At 40.1% G+C, this 8,910-nt stretch overlaps 2 protein-coding genes across 2 annotated transcripts; both read left to right on the plus strand.

Annotated features, from left to right (window-relative positions):
• Positions 1-145: 145 nt before the first annotated feature.
• On the plus strand, positions 146-3,738 carry LOC131322975 (receptor kinase-like protein Xa21). Its single transcript, XM_058354586.1, has 3 exons — positions 146-2,614; positions 2,901-3,235; positions 3,349-3,738. Exons 1-3 carry the CDS (start codon positions 451-453, stop codon positions 3,364-3,366), a joined length of 2,517 nt encoding a protein of 838 aa, XP_058210569.1. The 5' UTR covers positions 146-450; the 3' UTR covers positions 3,367-3,738.
• A 2,594-nt stretch (positions 3,739-6,332) lies between these two features.
• On the plus strand, positions 6,333-8,395 carry LOC131323611 (GDSL esterase/lipase At2g04570-like). Its single transcript, XM_058355463.1, has 4 exons — positions 6,333-6,400; positions 6,887-6,978; positions 7,418-7,902; positions 8,239-8,395. The coding sequence occupies exons 1-4, from the start codon at positions 6,333-6,335 to the stop codon at positions 8,257-8,259; spliced, it is 666 nt and encodes a 221-aa protein (XP_058211446.1). The 3' UTR covers positions 8,260-8,395.
• Positions 8,396-8,910: the final 515 nt, after the last annotated feature.

The raw sequence follows: 8,910 nt of genomic DNA on the forward strand, positions 1-8,910 counted from the left end.
AGCAAGTTCGTGATCTCTTCTTGCAAATAGTTTCGTAAAAGGAGGCTGCGTTGCATCAGTTGATAATTTATAACCAAAATAATAAAACTAAAAATCTATTTCTTAAATAATAAACCATTTCCATTCTGCATCAGGCAAGGTGTCAAATGTGGTCGTCGACATAAACGAGTCACCGTTATAGACCTCACGTCCAGCAGTCTAACTGGCTCTTTGTCTCCTTATGTCGGAAACCTCAGCTTTCTACGGGAGCTTTCGCTCTCAAACAACACTTTTACAGGTGAAATTTCAACTAAAGTCGGTAATCTTTTCAGATTAGAGAAACTGAATCTGAGCTTTAACGGGTTCGAAGGAACAATTCCACCAAGCCTATCTCGTTGCTCCAATCTCAGGTACATTAGTGTAGGAGAAAACAAGCTAGTTGGAGAGTTCCCTAAAGAACTTGCTTATTCAATGCCAAGACTCGTAGCACTCTACATTAGTATTAACAATTTGACCGGAGGGATTCCTCCGTGGATTGGGAATCTTACTTCTCTGGTAAACTTCAGTGCCTCTGGCAATCCGTTGGGAGGAAGTATTCCGAATGCTTTGGGTAAATTGAAAAATCTTAGGGGGTTAGCGCTGGGTACCACTCAAATTTCAGGTATCATCCCTCCTTCCTTATACAACCTATCATTGCTACATACATTATCTATGGCTAATAATCGACTTCAAGGAAGTCTTCCATCGACATTCATGTTCCCTCACCTTCAGTTCCTTCAGCTCTACCTTAATCAACTTAATGGTCCCGTTCCGCTTTCTTTATCCAACTCTTCGCAGTTGGTACGGCTCGAATTGGGGGATAACAATTTCAATGGAAAAGTAACAAATGATTTCGGAAGCCTACAAAACCTCCGTTGGATTGGTCTAGAGAATAACTATTTTGATACTAAGGGAACCGATGGACTAGCCTTTTTCAGTTCTTTAACCAACTGTAGCAATTTTAGAATTATAAGTATGGCGTCTTGCCAATTTGGAGGGGTATTACCAGACTCTGTGGGCAATATGTCGATCTATCTCTCTTGGCTGACACTACATGAAAATCAATTGTATGGATCTATTCCTTCGACAATAGGAAACCTTGTGAACCTAGAAACCTTAACTCTGCATAATAACCTATTTACAGGCCGGATTCCCGATAGCATAGGTTATCTTCATAAGTTGCGAAGGTTGGTAGTTTCGAACAACACTATCTCAGGTGAAACCCCAGAGTCTATTGGAAATTTGTCCTTGCTGAATGAACTTTTTCTGAATGAAAATAGACTAGAGGGGGCCATACCCTCGAGTCTTGGCAACTGTCAGAAATTGTTATTGTTAACACTTTCTGGAAATGACCTTAATGGGAGCATACCGAGAAAACTTTTTACAGTCTCTTCTCTGTCAATTGCATTGCATCTAGGTCGCAACCATTTGTCTGGATCCTTGCCACGTGAGATTGGAAACCTCACAAATTTGAGAGAAATCGATATCTCTGAGAACGGTTTATCTGGTGAAATTCCTAGCGCTCTTGGTAGCTGCATTAGCCTTGAAAATCTATATATGCAGCGAAATTTCCTTCAAGGGTCTATTCCACTAGCAATGGAATCCATGAGAGGTATTCAATATTTGGACCTTTCTCACAACAACTTATCTGGTAAAATTCCTGCATTCTTGGGGACATTTGCCCTCAAGTATCTCAATTTATCTTTCAACAATTTTGAAGGAGAGTTACCAATGAAGGGTGTTTTCACCAATACAAGTGCAATATTAGTTGCCGGAAATTATAGGCTTTGTGGTGGCATTTCCGGACTACGACTACCTCGGTGCACCACAAAGAAATCGAGGAAAAAGATGTCTCTTTCACGGACGTTAGGAATCACAGTAGCTTCGGTACTCGTTGGAGTAATTGCAGTATCATCTTTCATCATATATTTGTTCAAAAAGAAAAGAAAGACCAAACCTACAATTTCATTGTTGAAAGATCCATTCTTGAAAGCCTCTTATGGAGAACTTCTCAAAGCAACTGAAGGTTTCTCTTCGACGAATCTGCTTGGTTTTGGTAGTTTTGGTCGTGTATATAAAGGTGTTATTGAACAAAACGGAGAGTTAGTTGTTGCGGTCAAAGTACTTGACCTTCAAACTCGTGGCGCTATCAAGAGTTTCATGGCAGAGTGCGAAGCCTTAAGGAATATTCGACACCGAAACCTAGTTTCGATCATAACTTCTTGTTCTAGCATGGATTTTCAAGGGAATGAGTTTAAAGCTCTGGTTTACGAGTTCATGCCGAATGGAAGTCTAGATAATTGGTTGCATCCAATTCCGAGTTCAAATAGTCATGGGGGACATGAGTTCGTGGGACTCAATCTTCTGCAAAGAATAGACATTGCCATTGATGTGGCTTGTGCTCTCGATTATCTTCATCACCAATGCGAAAGGCCAATTATTCATTGCGATATAAAGCCAAGTAATATCCTTCTTGACGGTGACATGGTTGCTCATGTTGGAGATTTTGGTCTAGCTAGATTTCGTGCAGAGTTCACCACTCCAAGTACAAGTAGTTCAACTGCAATAAGGGGAACCATTGGATATGCAGCTCCAGGTACTTTAAATCTTCCTCTTCTAATATCTACACTCGAAATTTCATCAGCACAAGGATTTAATTAACATTGGGTTTTGATCTGTCCATGCCATTCGAGATGTGGAATTTGTCATTGTTATCTTGAAACAGAGCACATTCAATTGTATATTTGTGTAAATGTACTAGTTTTACGCTAGAAAACACACATTGTGTACTTAAAGCCAGTTTCCTCATTCTTTTCGTACATCACTTTCGTTATCCGAACAGTGATCCTTTTGTGTTGATGTTTGAACTTTCCGAGTTACAGAGTATGGACTAGGAAGCGAGATGTCAACTAGTGGAGATGTTTATAGTTACGGGATCTTGTTGTTGGAGATGATAACAAGGAAGAGACCTACTGACGTAATGTTTGAGGGAGACCTTAACCTTCATAACTTTACAAGGATTGCCTTGCCTCAACATATAGTGGAGATTGTAGACCCTATGCTCTTAACCGAGGAGAGAAATGGCAGCAAAATGATGGAGTATCTTATCTCCGTTATAGAAATAGGACTGGCATGCTCTACAAAATCCCCAAAAGACCGAATGAGCATTGATATCGTACTCCCTGAGCTTCATCTGGTCAAGAACAATATTTTGAAGGTAAACAATTGAAAATCTTACTCAATACTTCTGTAAATTCGTCCTTCCATGGTTGTAAACCTTCACTTTTTTTCTGACATTGTCTTTAATCCTCCATGGTTTTACCTTGCCAGGCCAACATGAAAATTTAAACAATGTTGATAACTCGAGGTGTCTGAGCCAGCATATTGACACCTTGAATAATATGAGGGGACCAATCCCACTTCCATTAGACAATATTGGAAGCAAGCAAGAATCCAATCACTTTGGCAACGTCCGCCATGACCCTACAGAGTGGGTATATTAAACAAGAATCAATTTGATTTATGGTGTAACCAAATAATGCTTTCATCGTAAACTTGATGAATTACTTATGTGCCTAAGTATATGTCTTCCACTTCTCTTAACCTGTGGGGCACGCCTCATTCATATTTGCTTACTTTTTTGAATCCTATCTGCGCATTTACTGTACCAGCTTTTCAATTTGAACCAAAAAGGCAAGTATTGTACGTGCATTGCTATTCTAGATCTGGTTTGTTCAGTTATCTTTCTTTATCTTCTTTTTTGAATCCTCTCCTCGAGATGAACTGAAAAAGTATAGACATTCGCGAAAAATGTCAAAAAGATAAACGAAAGAATAAAATATCTCCAAAAAAAGAGAGAAAGAAAGAAGCAGATAGCCCAAAAAGGTGTTTTAGGCTTTCAGCATAGCAGCATAATTCTAATAGACTATTCTCTCTTTTTTTTTGGTAGGCAACAAAATTTTATTAGAAACTCGACAAAGAGTACATCGAGGCAAAACCAGTTACGGACCACAAAGAATGAGGTACCGTAAAAAGCCAAAGAAAGAAAAGAAAGGTGAAAAAAATACATTCAATGGAGCTTGAATGAGCCCAAGAACCTATGATTCAAACACTTAACCAATCCACATAAAGCAGACAATGGCACATCTATAGGCATCCAATTCCATAGGCAACCTAGGCAGACCTTCACTTAACAAAGCAGCGGTAGCAATGGCAGCAAGTCGGCATACAACCAGCACCATGGAAATCATAGGCACAACTGCAGAGATCAAAGGCATTCGGGCATAGTCTTAACTTGGATCCATCCACGGCACTAGCAACATCAACAGAGCAGGAAGGGGAAACAACAAATGGTCCCATTTGTCTCTTAGCCCTCCCAAACTTAGGAGTTGAAAAAACATAACACTTGGGATACAGCATCAGTTACAATCAGGATTTGAAATAACCAAAATACTACCTCCTTAAAACGACTGCACAAGAAAGCTTGATAGCGCAAATAGGAAACCCAGCATACATATGGATGAACTTTGAACACCTCTTGGCCCTCCAAAGTTGGAGATGAAAGTGCTTTGAAATTACCTTGACCTTAACCTTGACTCTTAGCCCTCCACAGTTTGGAGTTGAAAGAGTAACAGACACACCACCTCAAAATCTTGACCGTGACTACATCACACACCATCCTAGCATCATAGACTGAAATTGATTCCTTTCAAGCGAGAAAGACCCCAAAGCATGTTAGCAGGTCAAGTCTAGAGATTGAAGTAGGCAAAGTCAGCAATCTATAACAGCTGTTGAGATCTCAGTAGTTAAACCTCTTAGCCCTCCTAAACTAGGAGTTGAGAAGAGGTATCTAACATCTTCTTTACATACTCTTAGCCCTCCAGAAATGGAGTAGCAACTGCAGGTCCGAACCAGACTGGAAAGACACAGAAGACCGACCAAACAAGACACCAAGAGACAGACACAAGACAAAACACAGACACGAAAAAAAACAAAAACAAAAACAGCCACCAGACACACAACCCTCCACTAACCAACACCCAAAGCAAAATATAGGACCCCAAAACCCACCCCCAAACCAAAAGACACCCCAACCAGAGGAACAACCCAACACCCAAGGAGAAAACTCTCCCAAAGCAGACTAAACCTACCCAGGACCACCCACCATACCAGACACAAAGAGCCACCCTGCCTGAAAAGCCCCAACCCAAACCCAAAAGCTGAAAACACCTTAGAGTTTTAACTTCCTAATCGCTGTCAGATCCATTTGAAGTATTCAATGGAGTATTCCTTAATATCAAACTTCCCTTTAATCCAGATTGCCATTCAAATTTTGTCTAAATCAATTATTTCTACCAACACTATTCTCGTGAGGCCAAGACCACCGAACTGCAGCGAAAACAATATTTCAAGGACTTGGGGTGTAATTTCCACATAGGACCCGACCTATTTACAATGCAGTTTGTATGTAATTAGATTAACATATTTTTAGAGAAAAACAAAGAGGCAAGAGAAAGCGTAGGTCTCAGAGAGATTGCAAGAAGACTTGTACTCTTGATTCGATTTCATAGTAGACTGGTGTGGCTCCCGTAGTTTTTCCTCACGTTGAGGTTTTCCACATATATCTTGTGTTCTTTCTTTTCTTGTTCGTTATGCACTATTTCTGTTTGCTTGCGATTTTTGTGATCCTAATTTCCAAGATCCGTAAGGCGTTGTGAGTTGAACAAGGAGTTCAACTCCTAACAGATTCCCCTGCCTTGTAGCAACGACCCTTCCACTTGGCACTCTCGGACCACTCGAGTACTATGGTGGCGAACTCAACAGAGTTACCAACTATTTCCTATTCTCCTCTTGATATCGGTTTCCGAAAAGTATGACTCAAGCCCACTACTGATTGCCAAACAAAAAAAACTACCAGAGCAATTTTGGTGTACTTAAACATATATTTACAATAATTCTCAAACTGATTGGGCAAAAAGAAAAGATATCATCTCATCTGTCTTAGCTAGATATCTCCCGTCTCCAAAATTCTGTCAAATACCTCAACACATTTTCAGCCATGAGATAGTACTTAGAAATTCATGCATTTTTCATATTTGGATTATATAGCGTCACTGCAAGTATTCGTGCATTATGAGTCAGGTAGGCGACGACATTTCTTTGATAACAAGTGTTGGGGTCAACTTTCGCATACATCTCGATTAATCTCTAAAATACCAATATCGCGTTCACTAGCACAGGCCATTTAGAGCCGGGGAAGGCAGCGGGTAATGGAGGACCAAACGACATGATCCTATTTCTTGGCATCAAACAGCATGATATATAGCTCAACAATTAAGAAACTTACATTGGATTCAGAGAAGAAATATCTGATTCTGAAGGCGTAAATAGGCAGCAACCCCACGCCTCCATTCCTGCTGGAGAGCCTTCAATGCATCGTCCAAAACTGTCGGAGTACCATTTGCTAATAAGTCAGAGCAACCCCATTAAAATGTCTCTCCCCCCAAATCCGAATTTATTTTGGGTGTTTTTTTTGGTGGGTAGGTGGAGATTGAAAGTGATTGATTGATCCCCAAATCTTGAGTACTTGTTGTGGACCTTGTGGTTGAAATGACTATCAGGTCAGGTGTATCGGGGCTAGCTTACACGCATTGTGATTGAATCCGTTCCCGGCTCTGTCGCCATCCATTTCAAGTATAGAGAATTCACAAAAAATTATTTTCTTACGACCTTGCCTTAAGAGTAGAACCCTGGACAACTGTTTGGGGAGAAACACTTACCAACCATCTGAACTAACCCTTAGGGTTATGGATGCTTATATAGCATCTGATACACAACACATCATGTTGTGAAATCGGTCATGTTACAGAGTAACCACAAACCTTGCTCCAGAGTTTTACATGTTAACTAATCAAAAGCTCTTGGTTGTTGGGAAATATAAATTTCCTAGGTTTGTTTGGGGTATGTTGTAGACTAAATTTGGCAGCCACATCACTCTGGCCAATTTGTGTATCAAAAAATGAGATGCCTTTAATCCAATGGTTTTGATGTGAGACTGAGCCAAAATGGCACCAAACTGGTGCAACATTACAATACTTCTTCTTTTTTACTTTTTAACACCGTAACAAACCATAAAATGATTTTCGCAAACTAAAGGAAGAGAAGCCCTTTCTAGTGGTTCGGCGGGCTTGTGGACGACCACTAGCTCTGTCCCCATGGGGCTCAATGCTCTCTGATGTTTAGGCATTTTCCGCCCGTTAGATTAATAAACTTTCTCCATTTTGACCCAAAAAAGCTAAAGCAAGAAAAAAATTCCCTTATAAGTTACATGTCCTTTTCTTAACAAATCAGTGCCCACACAATGAAACATACTCATGTGCGTATTAATTGAAAATCCCAGCAAACTTCTTGACTCCAATCCCCACACTGAAGAACTCCACTCCCCCAAAGTACAAACTTTCAACAGTATATATGTACATATCAGAAGGTTGTGGGGGAGAGAAAACAGAGGAGATGGCCAACACTATTGCAACATTGTGGGTTATTTTAACCCAATTTCTATTGCTAGTTTTTGTTGAAGGAAAAAATAAGGTTCCAGCAATTATAGTGTTTGGAGACTCATCAGTTCATGCAGGAAACAACAACCAGATTCCAACCATTGCTAGGAGCAACTTCGAGCTTTACGGCCGTGACTTCGACGGTGGCCGGCTGACGGGCTGTTTCTCCAATGGCCGGATTCCAACCGATTTTATCTCTGAGGCGTTTGGTCTTAGAACAATTGTGCCAGTCTATCTAGATCCGGCATACAGCATAAAGGATTTCGCGGTTGGAGTCATGTTTGCGTCAGCTAGAACTGGCTATGACAATGCAACTTCTGATGTGCTAGTGAGTTGCCAGTTATTTGAATCATATTGTTATTTGTAGCTTATTATGTTCAGATTCCCTTGTTTAAAAACCATGGTACTGGACTTCCACTTTTAAACTTTAGTATAATTGCCTTATAGCAAAAACAAGCTACCCACACAAGTAGTTTATTTTTTTATTAAAAAATAACACGTCTTTTCAAAGTGAGCTAATTTTTTGGGATGGAGGAAGTACTAAATTATGATTCTTTTATAACCTCGTGCCCTTTGTTTTCAAGCCCATTATTGCTTATTACAAACATATCTTTAAACACCACGTACCTAATCCATTTGTACCATCCATATGCTTTCATTGCAGTCTGTTATACCCCTATGGTAGGAACTAGAGTACTACAAGGACTAACAAAAGAAATTGAAAGCTTATCTTGGTGAAGGCAAGGCCAAGCAAACCCTAGCTCAAGCACTATATGCGATGAGCTTAGGGACAAATGACTTCTAGGAAAACTACTGCACACTCCCTGACAGGCGGTCGCAATATAACATCGATCTGTACCAAGTTTTCCTCAGTGGAATCACCAAGAAATTTATCGAGAATCTCTATGGATTGGGGGCTAGAAAAATACCCTTTGGCGGGCTTCCACTAATGGGTGGGGGGAAATGAGTGTATGCAGAGTTACAACATTGTGGCTATGGCTTTTAATGCTAGCTTTCCAAGTTCGGTGGCCTCTCTTCTTCTCCTGAGTTGTCTATTTTGCTTAGACAGGATAAGGAAAGGGCCCACATTCCACATTTCTCTCTTTTAAGTTCTCAGGGTTTGTAGCTCTGTTGCTTCTCAGTTAATGAATTGATGTCCAAAATAAATACTCCTATATATACCAGAGTAAGTGAATATGAGTCTTTTCATGTTCCAAATTTACTTTGTCAAATTTAGATTCCTTACAAGGATTTGTGTTCTGTTTGTAAACTACTTTTCGAAACCATGGCTTGTCGTTGTGTACAGTTCAGATGGAAAGAGAATAATCAGGAAACA

This window comes from Rhododendron vialii, chromosome 4a (genome assembly GCF_030253575.1).
Source record: "Rhododendron vialii isolate Sample 1 chromosome 4a, ASM3025357v1".
Lineage (NCBI taxonomy): Eukaryota > Viridiplantae > Streptophyta > Magnoliopsida > Ericales > Ericaceae > Rhododendron > Rhododendron vialii.

Coding starts and splice junctions, on each gene's coding strand:
- LOC131323611 (XM_058355463.1), top strand. CDS start 6,333: ATGATATATAGCTCAACAATTAAGAAACTTACATTGGATTCAGAGAAG. Junction 6,401..6,886: donor AAATATCTGATTCTGAAGGC/GTAAATAGGCAG, acceptor GTCATGTTACAG/AGTAACCACAAACCTTGCTC. Junction 6,979..7,417: donor ATTTCCTAGGTTTGTTTGGG/GTATGTTGTAGA, acceptor TGAAAATCCCAG/CAAACTTCTTGACTCCAATC.
- LOC131322975 (XM_058354586.1), top strand. CDS start 451: ATGCCAAGACTCGTAGCACTCTACATTAGTATTAACAATTTGACCGGA. Junction 2,615..2,900: donor CATTGGATATGCAGCTCCAG/GTACTTTAAATC, acceptor TCCGAGTTACAG/AGTATGGACTAGGAAGCGAG.